Source organism: Pongo pygmaeus, chromosome 18, assembly GCF_028885625.2.
Source record: "Pongo pygmaeus isolate AG05252 chromosome 18, NHGRI_mPonPyg2-v2.0_pri, whole genome shotgun sequence".
In the NCBI taxonomy this organism is placed as follows: Eukaryota; Metazoa; Chordata; class Mammalia; order Primates; family Hominidae; genus Pongo; species Pongo pygmaeus.
In genome coordinates this window covers 32,190,193-32,216,831 of record NC_072391.2, presented here as the reverse complement: position 1 = coordinate 32,216,831, position 26,639 = coordinate 32,190,193, and the positions used below count along the sequence as shown (strand labels likewise).

General features: G+C 47.6%; 1 protein-coding gene and 1 non-coding gene across 6 annotated transcripts in view; one reads left to right on the top strand and one right to left on the bottom strand.

Annotated features, from left to right (window-relative positions):
• The window catches only part of ITGAL (integrin subunit alpha L), a 49,836-nt gene extending 35,511 nt beyond the window's left edge, over positions 1-14,325 (bottom strand). For 2 of the 5 annotated variants that reach the window (XM_054453049.1, XM_054453050.2), the window contains exons 1-9: positions 14,079-14,306; positions 12,690-12,781; positions 11,589-11,700; positions 11,409-11,476; positions 7,795-7,912; positions 7,542-7,672; positions 5,467-5,612; positions 3,092-3,224; positions 2,788-2,938 (exon numbers count right to left, since the gene is read on the bottom strand). In XM_054453049.1, the coding sequence (XP_054309024.1) occupies positions 2,788-2,938; positions 3,092-3,224; positions 5,467-5,612; positions 7,542-7,672; positions 7,795-7,912; positions 11,409-11,476; positions 11,589-11,700; positions 12,690-12,781; positions 14,079-14,139 (1,012 nt within the window). In that variant the 5' untranslated portion in view covers positions 14,140-14,306. Of the gene's footprint in view, positions 1-2,787; positions 2,939-3,091; positions 3,225-5,466; positions 5,613-7,541; positions 7,673-7,794; positions 7,913-11,408; positions 11,477-11,588; positions 11,701-12,678; positions 12,782-12,893; positions 13,013-14,078 lie in introns of all 5 variants that reach the window. The other 3 variants (XM_054453052.2, XM_054453053.2, XM_054453051.1) reach the window with 3 other exon arrangements.
• On the top strand, positions 3,856-3,916 carry LOC129016383 (U7 small nuclear RNA). Its single transcript, XR_008494789.1, has one exon. It is a non-coding gene; the product is annotated as a U7 small nuclear RNA (small nuclear RNA).
• Positions 14,326-26,639: the final 12,314 nt, after the last annotated feature.

The window sequence follows — 26,639 nt, the reverse complement described above, 5'->3', positions numbered from 1 at the left end:
TGTAGTAGCTCATGCCTGTAATCCCAGCACAATGTGAGGCTGAAGCAGGAGGATTGCTTGAGCCCAGGAGTTCAAGACCTGCTTAGGAAATATAGTATAAACTCTTGTCTCTACAAAAAATTTAAAAATTAGCCAGATGTGGTGGTGTGTATCTGTAGTCCCAGCTACTCAGGAGGTCGAGGTGGGAGGACTTCTTGAGCCCAGGAGTTTGAGGCTGCAGTGAGCCGTGATCACGCCACTGCACTCCAGTCTGGGCAACAGAGTGAGTCCCTGTCTCAAGACAACGACAACAAAAAACTCCTTCATGATTTCTCATCGATCTTCACACTGAAATCCAAACTCTTTCTGAGGGACTGGAGGACCCTTACCTCCCTGCCAACCTTCTCTCTCCCTTCCTCACTGTGCTCCGGTCACACTGAACTTTTTCCATTTTCCTGGCATGCCGAGCCCTTTCCCCGCCCCTGGCCTTGCACCTGTGCTTCTCTCTACCCTCATTCCACCTTTCTCACATTGCTGTTTGAATCTCATCTTTCATATCTCAGCTTAAAAGCCAGTTGAGAGTGAGTTTTTTTTTTAAACTTTTTTTAAAAATTCACTTTTCATTTTTATTAATTATTTAGACACGGGTTCTTGCTATGCTGCCCAGGCTGGACCATTGCTGCTGCTTTTTTTTGAGACAGTTTTGCTCTTGTCGCCCAGGCTGGAGTGCAGTGTCACAATCTCAGCTCACTGCGACCTCTGCCTCCTGGGTTCAAGTGATTCTCCTACCTTAGCCTCCCAAGTAGCTGGGTGACCTCAAGTGATCCACCTGCCTCAGCCTCCCAGAGTGTTGGGATGACGGGCGTGAGCCATCATGCTCAGCCCATTGCTTCTTTAACTGAACTGAACACCAAGGCTGTGTCCTAGCAAAGGAGACTTTCCTGTAGGAATCACATATCTTTCAGTCAAGTAAGCTTCCTGGGGAAATGCCCTCCATAACCAGTCCTCCATCCAGTGACCACAATATAAATCTTCTCTTATTCTAGTCCAGGAAAGAAGACTTGTGGGTTCTTCACACTGGCCCCTGCCAGCCTGCCCTTCTGAAGTAATGTGGAGCCTTGGATAAGTGACAGCAAGACAGTTGAGAAAGAAGGGGGAGGAATTACATTCACTCTGCAGGGCTCAGATCACACCAGCAAGACATAGGTCAGTCCTGGATCAACCTGAGCTCCAAGAGAAGATGGAATTTCAGAAAGAAATATCAGAGAGGGCCGGGTGCAGTGGCTCACGCCTGTAATCCTAGCACTTTAGGAGGCCGAGGTGGGCAGATTGCTTGGGGCCAGGAATTCGAGACCAGCCCGGGCAACATAGCGAGACCCCTGCCTCTACAAAAAATACAGAAAAAAAAAAGATAGCCAGGTGTGGTATCATACACCTGTAGTCCCAGCTATGTGGGAGGATCACCTGAGCCTGGAAGGTCAAGGCTGCAGTGAGCTGTGATCATGCCACTGTACCCCAGCCTGGGTGACAGAGTGAGACCCTGTGAAAGAAAAGCAAAAAAGAAAAGAGGCTGGGCGCGGTGGCTCACGCCTGTAATCCCAGCACTTTGGGAGTCCAAGGCGGGCGGATCACGAAGTCAGATGGAGATCATCCTGGCTAACACGGTGAAACCCCATCTCTACTAAAAATACAAAAAATTAGCCGGGCATGGTGGCTGGCGCCTGTAGTCCCAGCTGCTCGGGAGGCTGAGGCAGGAGAATGGCGTGAGCCTGGGAAGTGGAGCTTGCAGTGAGCAGAGATCGCGCCACTGCACTCCAGCCTGGGCAACAGAGCGAGACTCTGTCTCAAAAAAAAAAAAAAAGAAAAAAAGAAAGAGAAGAGAAAAGAAGAGAAGAAGGTAGAGGAAGTGGGGAGGAGAGGAGAGGAGAGGGGAGGGGAGGAGAGGGAAAGGGAAGGAAGGAAGGAGAGAAAGAAGGAAGAGAAAGAAAGATCACAGGGCTGCTCTCAGATGACCCTCTCCTAAATTCCTTCTAAAGGTCTGTTTTATTTAGGCAAGCCCTTGGCACAAGATCAGATATTCAGTAAGTGCTTATTATTCTTTGTGTTTCTAATATGATGTCCCAGGGGAGGTTTTTTTTTTTTTTTTTTTTTTTTTTGAGACTGAGTCTTGCTGTGTTGCCCAGGCTGGAGTGCAATGGCACATCTCAGCTCACTGCAACCTCCGCCTCCTGGGTTCAAGCGATTCTTCTGCCTCAGCCCCCTGAGTAGCTGGGATTACAGGCATGCGCCACCAAGCCCAGCTAATTTTTGTATTTTTAGTAGAGACGGGGTTTCGCCATGTTGGCCAGGCTGGTCTCGAACTCCTGACCTCAGGTGATCTGCCCACCTCGGCCTCCCAAAGTGCTGGGATTACAGGTGTGAGCCACCGCGCTTGGCCATTTTTGTTTTTTGTTTTTTATTTTTTGAAATGGAGTCTTCCTCTGCCACCCAGGCTGGAGTGCAGTGGTGCGATCTTGGCTCACTAAGGCCTCTGCCTCCTGAGTTCAAGCGATTCTTGCGCCTCAGCCTCCTGAGTAGCGAGATTACAGGCACCCACCACCACACCTGGCTATTTTTTGTATTTTTAGTATAGATGGGGTTTTGCCATGTTGCCCAGGCTGGTCTCAAACTCCTGAGCTCAATTGATCCACCTGCCTCGGCCTCCCAAAGTGCTGGGATTACAGGTGTGAGCCACCGAGCCCCGCCTGATGTCCCAGGGGAATTTCTTTATGCAGACTCCCGAGCCCTCTCCCAGGGCCTGCCACTCACCCTCAATGACATAGATCTTCTTCTGCAGCTCAGTGAATAGATCTTTCAGCTTCTCAAATGTGTCCAGAATCTTCACAAACTCGCTCGCGGGTTTCGATGCAAATTTGTGGAGGGTCTCCTGACTCTCCTTGGTCTGAAAATGCTTTCCAATCTGTGAGGGAATGGAGAGTGAGGAGCTGAAATCCCCCAAACCTCAGTCCAGTTTGCTATTATTTTCACAAGAGTCTGGCCCCAGGGAGAAAGGGGCCTGGGGTTCAGAAAGAGGAGAGGGAAGATGAGATGCAGGAAGCAGCCGGAGCCCTACCCCGATGATGTAGCGGATGATGTCTTTGGCCGCATCGATGTTGCCACTGTCAGTGGCCTCCCCATCCGTGATGATGATAAGCACTTTGGTGGCATCCGGCCGGGCCCCCAGCTCCTCCCGGAACACCTCTGTCCTGTGTCCAGGAAAGCAGGAGATGAGAGACTCCCCCAAACTAGGGCCTGAGGTCTCCTTCCCCACCTGCTCATCAAGTCACCGCCATGCTGGTTACGCAAAAGCCCTTCCTGGATCTCCCAGGCCGGGATTCCAAGCCTACAGCAGTCACCTCTAAGCCTCTTTGCTGCCACCCCTTTCCTTCTGGACCAGTGGTCCTCACACTGCATCCTGGGCAGTCCAGAGGGTGTCCCAGAGCCCATGGACAGGAGGAGGAGGTTTTGTGAGGAATGACTCTGGGCTTCCTACCCTCCATTGCAACCACATGGCCACCACTCTTTAATCAGCTACAGATGTTGATCCAAGTGAGATTTCAATGTGGAAGAGAGGGTCCTACAGCTGAAGAAAACTGGGGAGTCACTCTTCCAGAGCAAGCTCTTTCAGCACCTCCTCTGCCTTCCCATAGTCCCCAGGCTGCCTCAGGATCTCTACTATAGCAGTGAACCTAGTGAATTACCATGACTCGTTTCTCTGTCAATTTTCCCCCTAAACCATGAGTTCCTCAAGGAAAGGACCATGTTGGATTTGTTGCTGTATCTCTGACTCCCAGCACAAAGGAGGCGGTTGTGCATGTGAGATGAAGGAGGGAGAACTAGTGTTACAGCTCTTTTAGAATTTGTCTAGCAGGCTTTCTGTTTTTTGCTAAAATCCTCCACCCTCAAAAAAATTAAAAAAAAAAAATAAAGAAGGGAGAACTGAACACCAGATGGGCCAAGGCTAAAAATTTCTGCCCTGGGAGTTCCAGACCATCCTGGGCAACATAGCAAGACTCCAACTCTACAAAGATGAAAACAATTAGCCAGGCATGGTGGTGTGTGATTGTAGTTCCAACTACTCAGGAGGCTGAGACAGGAGGATCGCTTGAGCCCAGGAGTTTGAGGCTGCAGTGAGCTAGGGTCACGTCACTGCACTCCAGCCTGAGCAACAGAGTGAGACCTTGACTCTAAAAAAAAAGAAAACGAAAATTCCTGCCTTGCCCACAGCCTTCCTCTGAGCAAGTTGGGTTGGCCATAGCTCTTGCTGGAACAGCAGCAAGGTGTGAACCATCTTACCCATGAACACCTGCTATCAAGACATCTGGTTCTATCTTGGATGCAAAATGCTTCTCCAATCTCCATCCACACAGACATGGGCCTATTGCGGGTCCTGTTCGTGGATTTCCACCCTGGTTTAAACAACCATTGTCTCTCATCTGGATTTTTCAGTAGCCTTCTAACTGGCCCTATCACTTCCACCCGCCCTTGCCCCTCTACAGTCTAATATCAACCCTGCAGCCAGAGGGATCTTTTAAAAAACATAGATCATCACTCCTCTACTCAAAACCTCTAATGACTTCTCATCTTACTCAGAGGAAAGCCAAAGTCCTCACTATGGCCTCCAAGTCACTAACCCATCCAGACCCTCATGATCTCTTTGACCTCATCACCTACTATTTTCCCCTCTCACTTATTTCTCTCCAGCCACATTGGTGTCCTGGCTCTTCTTTTTTAATTTATTTTTAATTTTTTAGAGATAAGATCTTGCTCTGTTGTCCGGGCTGGAGTGCAATGGTGTGATCATAGCTCACTGCAGCTTCAAACTCCTGGCTCATAGGCCAGGTGTGGTGACTCACACCTGTAATCCCAGCACTTTGGGAGGGTGAGGCAGGTGGATCACCTGAGGTCAGGAGTTTGAGACCAGCCTGGCCAACATGGTGAAAGCCCATCTCTACTAAAAATACAAAAAAATTAGCCAGGTGTGGTGGCACAGGTCTGTAATCCCAGCTACTTGGGAGGCAGAGGCAGGAGAATGGCTTGAACCTGGGAGGTGGAGGTTGTGGTGAGCCAAGATCATGCCATTGCACTACAGCCTGGGCAACAAGAGCGAAACTCCATCTCAAAAAACAAACAAAAAAAACCCCAAAAACCAAACAAACAAACAAAAACTTCTGGGCTCAAGAGATCCTCCTGCCTCAGCTTCCCAAAGCACTGGGATTACAGATTGTGCACCTGGCTTAGACTTTCTCTTGGATTTAATTAGTACAGAGTAGATTTCTGTTACGTACAACCAAAAGAATCTGCAGTAAAATTGTTCCACTTCAATTCAGACAATAAACTGCCCCTTGCTGTACCTACCTACTGAGTTCCCATGCCCTGCAGCTGGAAGTGGATAGATCACCCAGAACAAATCACTGGACACACGCTGTCCTGCAAAAGGGAACTCACGCGACATAATTGATGGCACCAAAGGTGTTGGTCAACAGCAACATGTGCTTTACATGCTTCAGCAGAGCATCAGGGTCCTTCCGTTTAACATAATCTGAGAAATCAAATTCTGTTTTGTAGCTTGTGGAAAACTGAACAGCAGCAAACTAGAAAAGGAAGGAAGAAGTGACATTCAATTATATATCCATTTCCATTTGTCTGTTCCAAACTCTACTTCTTTTTTTTTTTTTTTTAGATGGAGTTTCGCTCTTGTTGCCCAGGCTGGAGTGCAGTGGCACAATCTTGGCTCACTGCAACCTCTGCCTCCTGGGTTCCAGCGATTTTCATGCCTCCTCCCAAGTAGCTGCAATTACAGGCACGTGCCACCACACCCGAATATTTGTGTGTGTGTGTGTGTGTGTGTGTGTATTTTTAGTAGAGACGGTGTTTCACCATATTGGCCAGGCTGGTCTCGAACTCCTGACCTCAGGTGATCCACCTGCCTCGGCCTCCCAAAGTGCTGGGATTACAGGCATGAGCTACCGTGCCCAGCCCCAAACTCTACTTCTTCTTTTTCAAGACAGGGTCTTGTTCTGTCTCCCAGGCTAGAGTGCAGGGGCACAATCATAGCTCACTGCAGCCTCAGCCTCCCAGGCTCGAGCCATCCTCCCTCGTCAGCCTCCAAAGTAGCTGGGACTACAGGCACGTGCCACCACACTTGGCTAGCTTTTATTTTTTGTAGAAATGGGGTCTTGCTATGTTGCCCAGGCTGGTCTTGAACTCCTGGCTTCAAGTGATCCTCCCGGCTAAGCCTCCCAATGTGCTGGGATTACAGGTGTGAGCCACTGTGCCTGGCTCAATCTCTTCTTTTGCAGGACCTCGGCAACCCAACTCCACATCCTTGCCTCAGATAATTCTTTTGAAAATAAGGCAATATACAGATAAGCACAGAAATAAAATGAAATAAACCTTGCTCCCTCATGTAACACTGTGTGTTGAGCTCCTGTTTTCTGGGTCCACCTATATCACTGATAGGGATGAGTTCCAGCAGCCATATTTCTGCTGAGTGACCCTGCTTAACTAGATACAGTTGGCTGGGCCAGGGATCAACACCTGACTGAAGCTACGCCAGCCAGAACCTCTTCTCTGAGAACTGGAAATTTGCAAAGGGAGGCGTTGGTTGAGGGGAGGGTAAAAAACCCTCTTGGAACTTTAACACATGAACTTAGGAGCTTTCCATAGGTGTTTGTGGTCTAAAGGCGCTAAGGGAGCCAGTCTACGGAGACTGAGAAAAGAGAAGAAGGAAGCAAAGACGCAAAAAGAAACAGAAATGAGAACTAGCTGGGCACAGTGGCTCATGCCTGTAATCCCAGCACTTTGGGAGGCCAAGGCAGGAGGATCTCTTGAGAGATCCAGGAGTTTGAGACCAGTCTGGGCAACACAATGATAAACTATCTCTACAGAAAATTTAAAAATTAGCCATGCACAGTGGTGCACATGGGTAGTCCCAGCTAGTTGGGAGGATCATTTGAGCTCAGGAATTTGAGGCTACAGTGAGCTATGATCATGCCACTATGATTCCAGCCTTGGGGACACAGTGAGACCCTGTCTCAAAAAGAAAAAATGGCCGTGCACGGTGGCTCACGCCTGTAACCCCAGCACTTCGGGAGGTCAAGGTGGGCGGATCACAAGGTCAGGAGTTCGAAACCAGCCTGGCCAACATGGTGAAACCCCATCTCTACTAAAAATACAAAAATCAGCTGGGTGTAGTGGCAGGTGCCTGTAATACCAGCTACTTGGGAGGCTGAGGCAGGAGACTCGCTTGAACCTGGGAGGCAGTGAGTCGAGATCGTGCCATTGCACTTCAGCCTGGGCAACAAGAGCAAAACTCCATCTCAAAAAAAAAAAAGGAAATGAGAACTAGAGAGACTCCTAGAAGCTTTCTACTCCCTGGTTCTTGTCCCTTCCAGAGGCCCGGTTATAGCCATGCCCATAGGCTCTGAGGATTCCACATACTAAAATTTCCTTTCATGGTTTAAGGCAGTTCAGGTAGGCATCTATTGCCTGCAACCAAGAATCCTAAGTAACATTTTTACCTGGTACGAAGTGTTGCTGAGTTTCTTCATCACATCTTTCATGAAGTCCAGAATTTTCTGAAATTCATCTGGCTGCAAGCTCATCGAACCGTCAAACAGAAATACCAGGTCTACGTTGCCCTTGATACATTCTGCAGAAGCCAGACGCAAGGGACCCAGTGAAGCATCTCTGGTGTTTGACCTGCCCATGCTGGTTCTCTCTAGGCACAGCCATTTGGAGGTATTTTTACCCACTGAGTCCCCAGTTCCTTACCCTGAAAACCAGGGCGCCCCTGCAGCATGGGACCCTGAAGATTCTGGCGGAAGAGGTAACACAGGCCACTCAGATAGGTGTTCTGGTCACACGTTCGAGAGAGCCCAGGGTCACAGGCCTAAAGGAAGCAAAGGCCAAAGATTTGGGTCTCCTATTTGCTATGTGTCTTTTGGGCAACATCAACCTAAACTAAGAACGTTCAGAGTCCTTGTCCCCTTTCTCACTTCCTCTATCCAACTGGTTACCAAGGCAAGGAATGTCCGCCTCCACCGTCTCTAGTGTCCATCCCTCCCATCCTACCAATGCTGTATGCCAATGGATGCTCACCGCCTGTAGGACTGGTGGTGAGTCTGGACTCTTTATCTGGGCTTACATTGGGCACGACCCCACATTTCCAGGCCCATCTTCTCCTAGTCCCAATCTCTCTTTCTGTGTTCCAGCCAAATCAAATTATCAAGATTCCCAGAATATACAGTGCCTCTTTCTTTTTTTTTTTTTTTTTTTGAGATGGAGTCTCGCTCTATCGCCTAGGCTGGACTGCATGGCGCGATCTCGGCTCACTGCAAGCTTCGCCTCCCGGGTTCACGCCATTCTCCTGCCTCAGCCTTCTGAGTAGCTGAGACTATAGGCACCCGCCACCACACCTGGCTAATTTTTTGTATTTTTAGCAGAGACGGGGTTTCACCGTGTTGGCCAGGATGGTCTTGATCTGCCAACCTCGTGATCCGCCTGCCTCGGCCTCCCAAAGTGCTGGGATTACAGAAGTGAGCCACCGTGCCTGTCCATGCCTCTTTCTTTCTTTTTCCCTTCCTCTCCCCTCCCCTCCGCCCCCCTTTCTTTCTTTTTCTTTCTTACTTTTTTTTTGACGGAGTCTCGCTTTGTCACCCAGTCTGGAGTGCAGTGGTGCGATCTTGGCTCACTGCAACCTCTGCTTCCTGGGTTCAAGTGATTCTCCTGCCTCAGCCTCCTGAGTAGCTGGGACTACAGGTGCCCACCACCACACCCAGTTAATTTTTGTATTTTTAGTAGAGACGGGGTTTCACCATATTGGCCAGGATGGTCTCAAACTCCTGACCTTGTGTCTGCCCACCTCGGCCTCCCAAAGTGCTGGGATTACAGGAGTGAGCCACTGTACCCAGCCTTTTCTTTCTTTCTTTCCTTCCTTCCTTCTCCTTCCTTCCTTCGTCTTTCTTTTTCTTCTTTCTTCCTTCCTTCCTCTCTCTCTCCCCTCCTCTCCCCTTCCTTTCTTGCTTCCTTCCCTCCCTCCCTCTCTCCTTTCTTTCTTTCCTTTCTTTGCTTTCTTGCTTTCTTTCCTTGCTTTCTTTCTTTTCGGGTCTCACTCCCATCACCCAGGCTGGAGTGCTGTGGGACAATCATGGCTCACTGCAGCCTCAGCTTCCTGGGCTCAGGTGATTCTCCTACCTCAGCCTCCCAAATAGCTGGGAATACAGGCACACGCCACCACGCCTGGCTATTTTTTTTCTGTAAAGATGGCATTTTGCCATGTTGCCCAGGCCAGTCTTAAACTCCTAGGCTTAAGAGATCCACCTGTCTCGGCCTCCCAAAGTCATTTCTTTCATTTATGACCCTTTCCTGCCAGACTGCAATTTCTTCAAAGTCTGGGCTCATATCATGGTCATCTTTTTGCTTTGTTTTGTTTTTGTTCTTTTTAGACACAGGTCTCACTCTGTTTCCCTGGCTAGTGTGTAGTGGTGTAATCAAGCTCACTGCAGCCTTGAACTCCTGGCCTCAATTGATCCTCCCAAGTAGCTGGGACTACACGCATGTGCCACCATGCCCAGTTAATGAAAAAAACATTTTTTTGGTGGGGACAGGGTTGACCAGGCTGGTCTTGAACTCCTGGCCTCAAGCAATCCTCCAGCTTTGGCTTCCCAAAGTGTTGGGATTACAGATGTGAGCCACCAGCCCGGCCTCATCAGCTTTGTATCTCACTCCCCTTCCCCTGTCAGAACCTCGCCCAATGCCTGGCATATAATAGTAGCTAAATAAACAAGCTCTACTTAAATACTGGATGAGTATTTCACTCAGTCTTCTATCTCTCACACAGAAGGATGCTGGCTGGGATAAGTTGGAAAGAGCAATGAACTTGGGATCAAATGAGAATTTTATTCAAATCCTGACTCTACCACTTTGCAACCATGTGACCTTGGTCAAGTCTCTTAACCCTTTGGTCCTGTTTCCTTGTGTGTGAAATGTGTACACTGATCCCTATCTCACCTGAGTGTCTTGAGGAGTTAAAAGAAATAAGGTGACCAGGTGTGGTGGCTCATGCCTGTAATCCCAGCATTTTGGGAGGCCAAGGCGGCCAGATCACCTGAGGTCAGGAGTTCGAGACCAGCCTGACCAACATGGCGAAACCCCATCTCTACTAAAAATACAAAAATTAGCCAAGGCACGGTGGCACACGCCTGTAATCCCAGCTACTCTGGAGGCTGAGGCAGGAGAATCGTTTGAACTTGGGAGGCGGAGGTTGCAGTGAACTGAGATCATGCCACTGCACTCCAGCCTGGGTGACAAGAGCGAAACTCTGTCTCAAAAAAAAAAACAAAAAAACAGTGTTTCCTAAACTTTAGGCATTTGTGTAATACTTCACAATATCTGCCATATGAGCATACTATTATTTTCTTAATATTTTCCTTTAAATTTTTGTTTAACTTCAGCCTCTTCCTAAGCAATATGATGTAAGAAATTATAAATTTGATGTGCTTGTCATATATTTTTTTCTAATAAGCCATTAAATTTATAACCATGAAAACATTAAAAGCTTGTATACCACTAAAAATCATATTGCATATCAATGATCACAGATATTTCATATTTGGAAGAAAAATGAGGTAAGTTCTTGAAAATAACTGGCTCTGCTGGGTGTGGTGGCTCACACCTGTAATCCCAGCACTTTGGAAGCTGAGGCAGGAAGATTCTTTTTTTTTTTTTTTTTGAAATGGAATTTCGCTCTGTCGCCCAGGCTGGAGTGCAGTGGCACGATCTCGGCTCACTGCAAGCTCCGCCTCCCGGGTTCACACCATTCTCCTGCCTCAGCCTCCCAAGTAGCTGGGACTACAGGCACCCGCGACCACGCCCGGCTGATTTTTTGTGTTTTTAGTAGAGACGGGGTTTCATCGTGTTAGCCAGGATGGTCTCGATCTCCTGACCTCGTGATCCGCCCGCCTCGGCCTCCCAAGTGCTGGGATTAGAGGCAGGAGGATTCTTGAGCTCAAGACCAGTCTGGGCAACATGGTGACACTCTCTGTCTACAAAAAATATAAAAATTAGCTGGGTATGGTAGCATGCTCCTATAGTCCCAGCTAATTGGGAGGCTGAGGTGGGAGGATGACTTGAGGTTGAGGCTACAATGAGCTGTGATCATGCCACTGCACTCCAGCCTGGGCAATAGAATAATAGAATGAGACTTTGTCTCAAAAAAAAAAAAAAAAAAAAAAGCTGGCTCATCATTGGTTCTCAGTAAACACTAATTGACTCTGATGCCTTTGACCGTCTGTGGGAACTTTTATCCATATTCTTCTTCTTTTCTTCTCTCATTACTTGAATTGAGCTTCACAGGCTCTGATAACACCACTGCACAAAATTCTTACCAAAATGCTTCCATCTGTGGGGTCTGTTGCCAAGGTCATTCCCAAGTACTTGGAGGTATAGTTGGAATCTGTAGGCACCAGAAGGTTGGTCTGGAGGAGCTCAGGCAATCTAGGTGGGCTGGGGCCAGCCTCAGTTTCCCCAAGATCCCATTCCTCCCAGCTCACCCCCCAGTTACTCACCTCTCAGGCTGAGTGGCAGGCAGTGTCCTGTGCCAGACTGGCACTGATAGAGGCTTCCTGTGCTGTTCCCCTCCCCTGGAGCTCCCACGATGACCCTGGTGAGAAATCTCACCTGTGAGAGGGAGTGGCCCAGATCTGTACCCACCTACTCCTGCCTGCTAAGGAGGTTCAGATCTCCTGCCTCATTTCTCCAAGCACTGCAGCCATTCACCTTCAAGAAGGTGCCTCTGGCCAGGTGGGGTGGCTCATGCCTGTAACTTTCGCATGAGGCCAAAGTACTTTGGGAGGCCGATGTTGGTGGATCACCTGAGGTCAGGAACTTGAGACTAGCCTGGCCAATATGGTGAAACCCCGTCTCTACTAAAAATACAAAAATTAGCCCGGCGTGGTGGTGCATGCCTGTAATCCCATCTGTTTGGGAGGCCGAGGCAGGAGAATGGCTTGAACCCGGGAGGCACAGATTGCAGAGAGCTGAGATCTAACCGTTGCACTACAGCCTGGGCGACAAGAGCGAAAACTCCGTCTCAAAAAAAAAAAAAAAAAAAAGAAGGAGCCTCCCTCCTCACCTCTTCCCTACAGAATCGCAGAGAAATAATTCCAAATGCTAAAATCCTAGAAAATTAAGTTTCCTTTGCATTTATAGTCTCTGAGGTCCAGAGAATGATCCGCCAGAATGTCTCATGACAACTACATTCATTCAGTCCTTGATTCAAAAGCCATTCATGGCTTACCTACTGTGTGTTGGGCGGTGGTGTATCTAAGAAGGGTTAGGAAGAGAGAACAGACTCCTGGCTTCCAGGCGCTCGCAGGGGAGTAAGGGAGTGTCAGGAACCTACTGGGCAATGCGAAGTGTTTTGGGGCTGGGATCCTTCTCTGTTCTGCACTTCCATGGCCTCCCTGATCGCTATATCCCGCTTTTTGATCCCTCACTCCTGTCTCTGAGGATTCCCACCGCAGGTTCCAGACGGGAACCCCTGGAGAGCTGCCCCGTGCCACCGACTGGCCCAGGCGAGGGTCGGGGAGGCGGCCACCGCCTCGGGGGCTGCCCCAGGGCGGGCATCAGGAGGAGGACTTGTGGGGCACAGCTCACCCATTTCCGACCTGCAGGACGCGGTATCCAAAGTGCCTCCCGGCGCGCGGTGGGGAGAAGCTCCGCGCGCCCCGCACGTCCAGGTTGTAGCTTGAGGCCGGCGCTGAGGAAGGCAAGGGTAGTCAGTTGCGACCGAGGGACCCCCGCCCCTGCACGTGCCCGGCAGGTGGCCGATCCCAGGCCCACCCGGCTGTCGCTCCCCAGGCCGCCCGCACCCTGCGCTTCCCCTCCAGGGCGTTGACTTCTGGGAATATGGAAGGAGCGACTCCCGGCCCCCCTAGAGCTCTGAAAGCTCTTCCCAGGGCCTGAGGACACAACTTCCCGTTTGGCCTCTCTGCAAAAAAGGAAGGATGAGAAGTTAGAGGCTCCAGAGAGAGGAGCAGACCCAAGGGGCCCCAAGGCAGAGGGTGACCAAGTTCCCAGGCAGAGGCCAAGATGGGGATGCCCCCGAGCCGGGTGCGCCTCTGCCACCCACTTCTCTTGCGGTCATGGGGCCCAGGCGCCTCCTCACACAGTCTCAGATTGTAGCTCCCCTGATCCCTGGGGGGCTGCCTCCCCACCCCAAGGGGCTAGTCTTTCGGAGCATCTGTAGATCCCAGCCCCCTTCCCCCTCAGTCGGCCTGCCCAGGCGCCCTGGCACACCCAGCTGTCCTTTTCGCCCTGCTTTCTCTCCCGGCATGGAGTTTAGTTCAGAGCATCCTAGAATGTCATGGAGGCCGGGCCTTCATTTGTTTAGATGAAGCGTGTGGGGCTGGAAAGGGGAAAGGACTTGCCTAAAATGAGCAGAGGTGGCCCCAGAACCCAGCACCCTTCTCCCAGCTCTAGCTACTCATTAACTATCTGCCTTTTGTTTGTTTGTTGTTTAAGAGACAGGGTCTTGCTCTGTCACCCAGGCTGGAGTGCATTGGCACGAGCTTGGCTCACTGCAACCTCTGCCTCCTGGAATCAAATGATTCTCATGCCTCAGCCTCCCGAGTAGCTGGGATTACAGGCCTGTGCCACCACGCCCAGCTAATTTTATTGTATATTTAGTAGAGACGAGGTTTTGCCATGTTGGCCAGTCTGTCTTAAATTCCTGACCTCAAGTAATCTGCCCACTTTAGCCTCCTAAAGTGCTGGGATTACAGGCGTGAGCCACCGCACCTGGCCCCATCTGCCTTTTTAAAGAACCCACTGCCCCTTCTTATGCTCCCTTCTCTGTCTTTGCCTCTACCCCTTGCTTATTTGTTTCTTTTATTTCCCCACTCCCCCCTTTCTCCTTCCAAGATCCCTGGGCCCCACATCCCCAAGGCCAATCCCACTTTTAGGGGGCAGCTCCTTGTTTACTCCAGCTCCACCAAGCCCTGCGGTTTCTCTGGTCACAGACACATGTCCCTTCCCCTGCCTCCTCCCTTGCCTACCAAAGAAAAAGAACCCAGACAGCAGCGCCATGGCCATCACGGTGATGCAGGAATCCTTCATCCTTCCAGCACTCGAGGGACCTGTGGCCCCAGGGGCAGCGTCAGGAGGCCCGTGGGATTTGCTGGCAACCTAGACAGGGTGAAAGAGGAAAATGATCATGCCCTTCGGCCTCTTACAGTGGTACTTTCTCACAGAGGCACCAGGCTGGTGACACTGGCAGGCGGGGAGGGAGGCGTGCCTGCAGGAGTTGTGAAACCACAGGGGTTCAGGGAGGAAGTGTAAGCAAGTTAGAGACATTTCCTGTGCCTGCTTGCATTTTCACATCATCCAAAAGCTGACAGCATGGCAGGGAGATGACTGTCTCCACTGCTGTCATGGTTTCTCACTAACATCCCAACTAAGGGCTCTGTAAAGCTCAGCAGAGGACTGGTCCAATAAATAGTGGCAAAATTACAATGGAATGCTATGCAGCAGTGAGAAAGAATGAGGGAAGGAAAAATAAAATAGGGGGAGAAAGTGATAGCTTTCTCTTGACCTTGAAAGATGTACATGAACTACTATTAAAGAAAAGACCAGATTACAGAACAGTGTATTTAACCCATTTTGGTTCTAAAATGTAAAATCTAAAGAATTGGAGGCTGGGTGCAGTGGCTCACTGGCTGTAATTCCAGCCCTTTAGGGCTTCAGGAGGCGGAGGTAAGAGCATCTCTTGAAGCCAGGAATCAATACCAGCCTGGGCGACAAAGTGAAACTTTGCCTTTAAAAAAAAAAATTGGAGAAAATATTTGCAAATCATATCTCTAATAAGGGATTTGTTTCCAGAATATATTTTTTAAAACTCTTATAATTCAACAATAAAAAGACAAATAACCAGTTTTTTTTGTTTTGTTTTAAATTTTTTGAGACAAGGTTTTGCTCTGTCACCCAAGCGAGAGTGCAGTGGCGCGATCACAGCTCAGTGCAACCTTGAACTCCCAGAATCAAGCGATCCTCCCACCTCTGCTCCTAAGTAGCTGAAACCACAGGTGCATGCCACCATGCCTGGCTAATTTTTCTTTTTTGAGATGGTTTTTCACTATGTTGCCCAGGCTGATCTTGAACACCTACGCTCAAGTAATCCTCCTGCCTCGGCCTCCCAAAGTGCTGGGATTACAGGTGTGAGCCACTGTGCCCAGTTTATTTTTATTTATTTATTTTAGGCTAGTCAAGTGAAGCAGAGGGAGTGGAGAAGGAACAAAGATATTGGTAACTGGTTGTGCTCAATTAGTTTTAAACGGCCTGGTGTGGTGGCTCACGCCTCTAATCCCAGCCCTGTGGGAAGCCGAGGCGGGTGGATCACCTGAGGTCAGGAGTTCGAGACCAGCCTGGCCAACATGGTGAAACCCCCATCCCTACCAAAAATACAAAAATTAGCCAGGCGTGGTGGCACATGCCTGTAATCCCAGCTACTTGAGAGGCTGAGGCAGAAGAATTGCTTGAACCCAGGAGATGGAGGTTGTAGTGAGCCAAGATCTCACCATTGCATTCCAGCCTGGGCAACAGAGTGAGACTCTGTCTCAAAAAAAAATTAGTTTTAAACACCACTGCACTCAGACCAACCTACCTAAGTTTCTAAATGAGCAAACAGGTTGAGTAGACATTTCTCCAGTGACATATAAATGGCCAACATGCACATGAAATGATACTTAACATTATTAGTCATTAGAGAAATGCAAATCAAAACCACAGTGAGATACCCTTTACACCTACTTTGATGGTTAGCGTTTAAAGCAAAGGAAATAAGAGTTAGTGAAGATGTGAAGAAATTGGAAGCCTGGTACACATTGCTGGCAGAAATGTAAAATGGTGTGACTGCTGGGCAAAACACTTTGATGGTTCTTTTTTTTTTTTGAGAGAGGGTCTCACTCTTGCCTAGGCTGGAATGGTGTGATCTCGGCCCACTGCAGCCTCAACCTCATGGGCTCGAGTCATTCTCCCACCTCAGCCTCCTGAGTAGCTGGAACTACAGGTGCAGGCCACCATACCTGACTACTTTTTTATTTTTTGTAGACATGGGGGTCTCTCTACCTTGCCCAGGCTGGTCTTGAATTTCTGAGCTCAAATGATTTGCCCGCCTCAGCCTCCCAAAGTGTTGGGAGTGCAAACGTGAGCCACCGCACCTAGCCCAACAGTTCTTTAAAACAGTTAAATATAGGCCAGGTGTGGTGGCTCATCCCTGTAATCCCTGCACTTTGGGAGGCTGAGGTGAGAATTCCTGAGGTCAGGAGTTCGAGACCAGCCTGGGCAACATGGCAAAACCCCATCTCTACTAAAAGTACAAAAATTATATGGGTGTGGTGGTGCGTCCTGTAGTCCCAGCTACTCGAGAGGCTGAGGCAGGAGAATTGCTTGAACCTGGGAGGCAGAGGTTGCAGTAAACTGAGATCACACCACTGTACTCCAGCCTGGGCAACAGAGTGAGACTCCGTCTCAGGAAACAAAAACAAAACGTTAAACATAGAGTTACTATATGACCCAGAAGTTCTCCTCCTAGGTATATACCCAAAAGAATTGAAATCATATGTTCATACAAAAACTTATACATGTATGCTCATAGCAGTATGAATAATGACTCATACTAGCCCCAAAGTGGAAATAGCCTACATGTCTATCAGCTGACAAATGGATTAAAAAAAATAGGGTATAGCCATGCAATGTAATATTATTTGCCTGTAAAAAAGAATCAGGCTGGTGATTCACGCCTGTAGTCCCAGCACTTTGGGAGGCCAAGGCAGGCAAATCAGCTGAAGTCAGGAGTTCGAGACCAGCCTGGCCAACATGGTGAAACCCTGTCTCTACTAAAAATACAAAAACTAGCCGGGTATGGTGGCGCACACCTGTAATTCCAGCTACTCAGGAGGCTGAGGCCGGAAAATCTCTTGAACCCGGGAGACAGAGGTTGCAGTGAGCAGAGATCGTGCCACTGCACTCCTGCCTGGGTGATGGAGTGAGACTCCATCTCAAAAAAAAAAAAAAAATAGAGTACTGGTAAATGCTACAATATGAGTAAGCCTTGAAAATATGCTTAGTGAAAGAAGCCAGCAAAAAAAAAAAAGTCACGTATGGTCTGACTCCGTTAAGTGAAATATCCAGAACGCAAATCTAGAGAGACAGAAAGCAGGTTGGTGCTTGCAGGGGAAATGGAGGCTAGGGAGCGAGTACTAATGGGCATAGGGTTTCATTTTAGGTGATGAAATGTTCTGGAAATAGACTGTGGTTATGATTGCACAATTTTGTGAATCTATTTAAAAATCACTGAATTCTATACTTTTTTTTTTTAATTTTTGAGACAAGATCTTTTTCTGTCACCCAGGCTGGAGTGCAGTGGTGCAATCATGGCTCACTGCAGCCTTGACTTCCCTGGCTCAAGCAATCCTCCCACCTCAGTCTCCCAAGTAGCTGGAACTACAGGTGTGTGCCACCATGCCCAGCTAATTTTTGTATTTTTTGTAGAGACAGGGTTTCACTATGCTGTCTAGGCAGGTCTCAAACTCCTGGGCTCAACTGATCCTCTCTCCTTAGCCTCCCAAAGTGCTGGGATTACAGCCCTGTGCCTGGTGAATTGTATACCTTAGAATGGTGAGTTTTATGGTATGTGAATTGTATCTCAATAAAAAGTAAACATGAAATTATATATGTATGTTTAACAAATATATATTTGTTAAATTGGAAAGGATATACAACCATACTTTAAACAGTGGTTAGTTCTGTAAAATGAGGTTTATACATTTCTATATGGTCTGCATTTTTTTTTTTACAATGAGGATGTATAACTTTACCATTTAAAAAAATTAGGCATGGTGGTTCACACCTGTAATCCCAGCACTTTGGGAGGCCGAGGCGGGCAGAACCCCTGAGGTCAGGAGTTCAAGACCAGTCTGGCCAACATGGTGAAACTCCACCTCTACTAAAAATACAAAAATTAGCTGGGCATGGTGGTGCACGCCTGTAATCCCAGCTACTTGGGAGGCTGAGACAGGAGAATAGCTTGAACCCAGGAGGCAGAGGTTGCAGTGAGACGAGATCGCGCCATTGCACTCCAGCCTAGGCAACAGAGCAAGACTCCATCTCAAAAAAAATAAAAATAAAAATAGGCTGGGCACCACGGCTCATGCCTGTAATCCCAGCACTTGGGAGGCTGTGGTGGGTGGATCACCTGAGATTGGGAGTTCAAGACCAGCCTGACCAACATGGAGAAACCCCATCTCTACTAAAAATACAAAATTAGTCGGGCGTGGTGGCACATGCCTGTAATCCCAGCTACTCGGGAGGCTGAGGCAAGAGAATTGCTTGAACCCAGGAGGTGGAGGTTATGGGGAGCCGAGATCACACCATTGCACTCCAGTCTGGGCAACAGGAGCAAAACTGTCTCAAAATAAAAAAAAAAATTAAACTACCATTAAAAAACAAAAAATACTGGCCATGCATGGTCGCTTACACTTGTAATCCCAGCCCTTTGGGAGGTCAAAGTGGGCGGATTGCTTGAGCTCAGGAGTTTGAGACCAGCCTGGGCAACTTAGCAAGACCCTTGTATCCACTAAAAATAAAAACAAAAAATTAGCCAAGTGTGCTGGTGCACGCCCGTAGTCCTAGCTACTCGGGAAACTGAGGTAGGACGATCACTTGAGTCCAGGAGGTAGAGGCTGCAGTGAGCTGTGATCAGGCCACTGCCCTGCAGCCTGGGTGACAGAGTGATACCCTATCTTTATACACAAACAAACAAACAAACAAACCAAAACATAAAAATATTTAAAGCAGAGTGAAGGAACTGTATTCGTTTACAAGAAATTGGGAAGGATTTTCAGATTCTCCCTGTGCTGTGAAGAAATCCCGTTCAACCTGGAAAGATGTCACTGCCCTGAGGAAGCCTTTTTCAGACGGATTATCTATCATCTGTACTGCCAGGCGGCTGGAACAGGACAAGCTGGCTTGTGGTAACTAGAAGGTATTAGATAGTCTTTTGAAAATTCAGTTAAGATCAGATAATTCAGGCTGATTTCTTTGATTCTCTGTAGAGCAGTTCCAACCAAATTCTTTTGTTTTGCTCTGAAATTACAAAAAGAGTATAAATTTTTAAATTCAAACACTATGGAATGTGTAAGGAAGGATAAGCATTGTTTTTTTTTTTTGAGACGGAGTCTTGCTCTGTCGCCCAGGCTGGAGTGCAGTGGTGTGATCTCAGCTCACTGCAAGCTCCGCCTCCCGGGTTCACACCATTCTCCTGCCTCAGCCTCCCGAGTAGCTGGGACTACAGGCGCCTGCCACCATGCCCAGCTAATTTTTTTGTATTTTTAGTAGAGACGGGGTTTCACCGTGTTAGCCAGGATGGTCTCGATCTCCTGACCCTGTGATCTGCCCACCTTGGCCTCCCCAAATGCTGGAATTACAGGCGTGAGCCACCACGCCCGGCCCCAAGCATTGTTTTAATGTCCACCACCCATCCCTAAATCCCAGGAGGAATCATTGTTAACAATTGAAGCCATATATTTTTCATGAATAAAAAAAACTTGGGCCAGGCACTGTGGTTCACGCCTGTAATCCCAACACTTTTGGAGGCGGAGGTGGGCGGCTCACCTGAGGTCAGGAGTTCGAGACCAGCCTGGCCAACACGGTGAAACCCTGTCTCTACTAAAAATACAAAAATTAGCCAGGCATTGTGGCACGTGCCTATAATCCCAGCTACTCAGGAGGCTGAGGCAGGAGAATCACATGAACCTGGGAGGCACAGATTTCAGTGAGCCAAGATCAAGCCACTGCACTCTAGCTTGAACAACAGCAGGAGATTCTGTCTAAAAAAAAAAGAAAGAAAGAAAAGAAAAAAATTTAGTTCTATTAGTTAACCATACAAGTTTGACCTGCTTGGAAAAACTGTAATTATCTCACCACAGAACATCTAACTGAGAATTAATGGCTAAGTCAGCCATCTCCTGTGTGAAGGTTTTCCCTCAGGCCATCTTCAAAATTTAGACTTGAATTAGGGTTTAAGTTTCAGCAGGCAAGCTTATATGTATTTATCATATTATGTTTTCAGATTTAAAATAAATAAGGCTGGGCATGGTGACTCATGCCTGTAATCCCAACACATTGGGAGGTAGATCACTTGAGGTCAGGTGTTCGAGACCAGCCTGGACAACATGGTAAAACCCTGTCTCTACTAAAAATACAAAAATTAGCTGGGCATGGTGGCACACACTTGTAATCCCAGCTACTCGGGAGGCTGAGGCACAAGAATCGCTTGAACCTGGGAGGCGGAGATTATAGTGAGCCAAGATCGCGTCACTGCACTCCAGCCTGGATAACAGAGTGGGACTCCGTCCCAAGAAAGAAAAAAAGAAAGAAAGAAAGAGAGAGAGAGAAAGAAAGAAAAGAAAGAAAGATGGAAAGACAGAGAGAGACAGAGAAAGGAAGAAAGAAAGAAAAAGAGAAAAGAAAGAAAGAAAGATGAAAGGAAGGAAGGAAGGAAAAGAAAGAAAGACAAAGTAGAATGGCAGTTGCTAGGGGCTGGGAGGATCAGGAAACAGTGGGTGGGGTGGGGGTGAGGAAAGGCAGATCATGTCACTTTCTTGTTCAGAACCCTCCAGTGTAGCCAGGGGCAGTGGCTCACACCTGTAACCCCAGCACTTTGGGAGGCCGAGGTGGGAGGAGCACCTCAGGCCAGGAATTTGAGACCAGCCTGGGCAACATAGTGAGATCTCCATCTCTACAATTGAAAGGAAAAATTATAAAAAAGGAAAAAAAAACCTCCAGTGGCTCCATGTTTCACTCAAAATACAAGCCAAAGTTCTCACTGTGGCCTACAGAGCATTAACCCACCAGAGATCTCGTTCCCTCTCTGACTTCATGGCCCTCTGGCCCTCTCCTCGCCAGTCACGCTGCTGCCCTGGACTGTGATCATTCCAGCATGCCTGTTCTCTTCTTTGAATGCCCTTTCCCAAGAAAGCCTCACATGGCCAGGCTCGGTGGCTGATGCCTGCAATCCCAGCACTTTGGGAGGCCAAGGTGGGCGGATCACAAGGTCAGGAGATCGAGACCATCTTGGCCAACATGATGAAACCCTGTCTCTACTAAAAATACAAAAATTAGCTGGGCATGACGGTGCTTGCCTGTAATCCCAGCTCCTCGGGAGGCTGAGGCAGGAGAATTGCTTGAACCCAGGAGGTGGAGGTTGCAGTGAGCCGAGATTGCACCACTGCACTCCAGCCTGGTGACAATGCTAGACTCTGTCTCAAAAAAAAAAAAAAAAAAAAAAAAAAACCTCATAGATGGCTTGTACCCTCGTGTCCTTTCAATCTCTGCTTGAATGTCAGCTTCTCCTTTACATTTATAGCCTCCTCCTGTACTATCTATTTTTTTTTATATATATGGAGTCTCGCTCTTATGCCCAAGCTGGAGTACAGTGAAATGATCTTGGCTCACTGCCACCTCCATCTCCGGAGTTCAAGCGATTCTCCTACTTCAGCCTCCTGAGCAGCTGAGATTACAGGTGCACACCACCACGCCTGGCTAATTTTTGTATTTTTAGTAGAGACAGGGTTTCACCATGTTGCCCAGGTTGGTCTCGAACTCCTGACCTCAGGTGATCCGCTCGCCTTGGCCTCCCAAAGTGCTGGGACTATAGGCCTGAGCCACTGCGCCTGGCCCTATACGATCTAATTTACTTTGTTATCCAGTTTATTGTCCATTTTTCCTACTAGAATGTAAACTCCACAGAGGAAGTATTGTTATTATTTGTTTTTCTTCACTGTTCTATCCCCAGGACCTAAAACAGTGCCTGAAGCATAGTAGATGCTTAGTAAATATTACTGAATGGGTAAATGTTTGGGGTTGCCCCTGCCCCTAAGGAGAGTTAAGAGGCTTTTGCTTTTGCTGGGCACAGTGGCTCACCCCTGTAATCCCAGCACTTTGGGAGGCTGAGGCAGGCAGATCATGAGGTCAGGAGTTCAAGACCAGCCTGGCCAACATGGTAAAACTCCATCTCTATTAAAAAGACAAAAATTAGCCTGGCGTGGTGGCGGGCGCCTGTAATCCCAGCTACTCAGGAGGCTGAGGCAGGAGAATCACTTGAACCCAGCAGTCTGAGGGTGCAGTGAGCAGAGATCACGCCACTGCACTCCAGCCTGGGCAACAGAGCAAGACTGTGTCTCAAAAAAAAAAAGAGCCTTTTGCTCTTGAAGGTCTAGATTCTTAGAAGCAAAGAGCTGTATTGTCCAAAAGGGATGGGCTGAAGGGGTTGAATGAAGAGGGTTAGGCCGGGCATGGTGGCTCACGCCTGTAATCCCAGCACTTTGGGAGGCTGAGGTGGGCGGATCACCTGAGGTCAGGAGTTCAAGACCAGCCTGGCCTACATAGCAAAACCCCGTCTCTACTAAAAAAAATATATATAAATTAGTTGGGTATGATGCTGCGTGGCTGTAATTCCAGCTACTGGGAAGGCTGGGGCAAGAGAATCATTTGAACCAGGAAGCGGAGGTTGCAGTGAACAGAGATTGCGCCACTGCACTCCAGCCTGGGCGACGGAGCAAGACTCCATCTGCCCCCCCCGCCCAAAAAAAAAAAGAAAAACAAGAGGGCTAAATTCCCAGAGACTGGGCCTTGAAGAATGCTTCTGGTCCTGCAAGTGAGGGCGATCAATGTCTGTGACTCTCTGTGCTGGAAGAGGCAGTCCTGGAGGGTGATGTGTGGAGGTCTGGAGACAGAATCCCAAACCCCTGGATTTAGAGGCTGCAAGGTGGGTTCCAATGTCCAATCTGGGCATGAAGATATGAAATCCCTGGAGTAGAACCATTGCTTTAGAATGAAACAGGCAGCTTGGACAATGAGCATCCCCATAGCCACCAAGACAGTGAAAACCAAAAACCCTCCATCTAATTTTTGAAATACATAAACCTCCCAGGACTCTTTAAAGCCAGATTTAGGCTGGGTGTGGTGGCTCACACCTGTAATCCCAGCACTTTGGGAGGCTGAGGTGGGAGGATCACTTGAGCCCAGGAGTTCAACACCAGCCTGGGCAACACGGTGAGACCTCGTCTCTATTTTTAAAAATTAAATGAAATTAAAAACTAAAAGCCAGATTTGTTTATGTATCATCTACACTCATTAACATTCACCCTTTAAAAGAGTATAGTTCATGAGTTTTGACAAATATATACTGTTGATTAACCACTATGACAATCAAGATATAGAATATTTCCATCACACTCAAATGCCCCTTTTTTACTACTTAGTAGTAAATTTCTTCCATTTACCCCAACTCCCTGACAACTATTGATCTGTCTCTGTTCCTACAGTTTTGCTTTTTCAGAATAGCCTAAAAAGGAATCATGTAGGGTCTTAGTCTGTTTTGTGCTGCTCTGACAGAATACCTGAGACTGGGTAATTCATAAAGAACAGAGATTTATTATTTGGCTTATGGTTCTGGAGGCTGGGAATTCCAAGGCTGAAGGACCTGCATCTGGTGAGGGCCTTCTTGCTGTGTCATCCCACAGTAGAAGGTATCACATCACATCTTTTGAAGGAGACAGCATTCCAAAAAAAAAAACCAACAAAACAAAAAACAAAAAAACAAGAGATTGAACTCATAGCATTAAGTCCCTTTTTTTTTTTTTTTTTTTTTGAGATGGAGTCTTGCTCTGTAGCCCAGGCTGGAGTGCAGTGGTAGGATCTTGGCTCACTGCAACCTCCGCCTCCCAGGTTCAAGCAGTTCTCTGTCTCAGCCTTCCACCAGTCCCTTTATAACCAGCATTAATCTATTTAGGGAGGCAGAGCCCCCATGACCTAAATACCTCCCATTAGGCCCCACCTCCCAACACTGTTGCATTGGGGATTCTTTTTTTAACATATGCTTTTGGGGGACACCTTCAAACCGTGGCGTATAGGCTGTAGCCTTTTGTGCCTGGTTTCATTCACTCAGCGTGATGCTATTGAAATTCATCCATGTTGTTGCATTTTTATTTTTTTGAGACAGAGTTTTGCTCTTGTTGCTCAGGCTGGAGTGGAATGGCGTGGTCTTGGCTCACTGCAAGTTCTACCTCCTGGGTTCAAGTGATTCTTCTGCCTCAGCCTCCCAAGTAGCTGAAATTACAGGCACCCGCCACCACGCCCAGCTAATTTTTGTGCTTTTAGGAGAGATAGGGTTTCACCATGTTGGCCAGGCTGGTCTCGAACTCCTGATCTCAGGTGATCTGCCCGCCTCGGCCTCCCAGAGTGCTGGGATTACAGGCAAGAGCCACTGCACCTAGCTGTTGTTGCGGTTTTATAAAAAAAGTTTTATTTCAAATTTTGTGGGAATGTAATAGGTATATATATTTATGGGGTACATGAGATGTTTTGACACAGGTATGCAATGTGAAATAATCACATCATGGAGAATGGGATATCCATCCCTTCAAGCATTTATGCTTTATGTTTTAAACAATCCAATTACACTCTTAGTTATATTGAAATGTACAGTTAAGTTATTACAGACTATAGTCACCCTGTTGTGTTAGCAAATAGTGGGTCTTGTTCATTCTTCTTTTTTTTTTTTTTATTTTGACAGGGTGACAGGATCTTGCTCCATCACCTAGGCTGGAGTGCAGTGGCACAATCTTGATTCACTGCAACCTCCTCCTCCTGGATTTAAGCGATTCTCCTGTCTCAGCCTCCCATATAGCTGGGATTACAGGCATCTGCCACCATGCCCAGCTAATTTTTGTATTTTTAGTAGGGATAGAGATTCATTATGTTGGCCAGACTGGTCTGAAACACCTGACCCCAAGTGATCCACCCGCCTTGGCCTCCCAAAGTGCTGGGATTACAGGCATGAGCCACCACGCCTGGCCTGAACCACATTTTCTTTATCCATTCATCTGATGATAAACATTTAAGTTCCTTCCAAATCATAGCTATTGGAAACAGTGCTGCAACAAACATGTGAGTTCACATAACTCTTTGATAGGCTGATCGTCTTTTTTTTTTTTTTTGAGATGGAGTCTCCCTCTGTCACCCAGGCTGGAGTGCAATGGCCCAATCTCAGCCCACTGCAACCTCTGCCTCCTGGATTCAAGTGATTCTCCTGCCTCAACCTTAAGTGATCTGCCTGCCTCGGTCTCCCAGCGTGCTGGGATTACAGGTGTAAGCCACCGCGACTGGCCCTGATTGTCTTTCTTTTGGGTATATGCTCAGTATGAGATTGCTGAATCATATGGTAGCTCTATTTTTAGTTTTTGAGGACCTCCAAACTGTTCTCCATAGTGGTTCTACTAATTTACATTCCTGTCTCTACTAAAAATACAAAAATACAAAAAAAAAAAAAAAAAAAATTCACCAGGCATGGTGGCTCAAGCCTGTAGTCCCAGCTACTTGGGAGGCTGAGGCATGGGTTCAAGTAGAGACATGGTTTCACCATGTTGGTCAGGCTGGTCTCGAACTCCTGACCTCAGGTGATCCGCCCGCCTTGGCCTCCCAAAGTGCTGGGATTACAGGCATGAGCCACCACGCCAGGCCAAACATGCTTATTATAGATTCTTTTTTTTTTTGAAAGAACAAAACATCTACAGCTCTGCAAAGCTGGTGGGACCTACTGTTTACCTTAATTCTGACTTGAACTGGAAGCATTTTAAGAAATCTTCTCATTGCTTTTCTAACAAACTCCAGCTTATTTTGCCTTTGTTGCTACTTCTAGCTAGATTTCAAACTTGCCTGTGGACTTGATAATGCAAATTGCAATTAATTATTTCTGGAGTCATGGGAACATACAGCATAGAGGGTACGTGGGGCCCCCAGGTGCTGAATCTAGACATCTGTGGGGTCTCCTGTGTTCAGCAGCTGTTGATCTAATGTCGACGTTGACCATCGGGGGAACGGTTTAAGAGTACCAGGCAAAGGGCAAACTGTAGATCGATCGTTATACTGTTATTAGAAGAGAAGTGACATACTTTATATATGTTTATATTAGCAAGGTCTGTTTTTAATACCATATACTTTATATTCTATGCATTTATATTTCTAATAATATGGTTATCACTGATTCATGTAGAGACTTTTAGAATTTATTAAATCCTTGACCTTGTGCATTATAGCATTCCATTAGCAACAGTTGCGCCCCCTCCTCTTCCCCTTCCTCTTTATTTATTTATTTAATTTTTTTTTTTTTTGAGATGGAGTCTCGCTCTGCCACCCAGGCTGGAGTGCAGTGGCATAATCTCGGCTCACTGCAACCTCTGCCTCCCAGGTTCAAGCGATTCCCCTGCCTCAGCCGCCTGAGTAGCTGGGATTACAGGTGCACACCACCACACCCAGCTAATTTTTGTATTTTTAGTAAAGACGGGGTTTCACCATGTTGGTCAGGCTGGTCTTGAACTCCTGACCTCGTGATCCACCCGCCTCGGCCTCCCAAAGTGCTGGGATTACAGGTGTGAGCCACCGCACCCGGCAACCCCTTCTCTTTTTAAGCTGTTTTATGCAAAAGATCTAGAAGTCCTTGATTTATTTTTTAATTTTTTAAAGTCCTTGATTTACTTTTATTGTTCTTTCCATAGGTA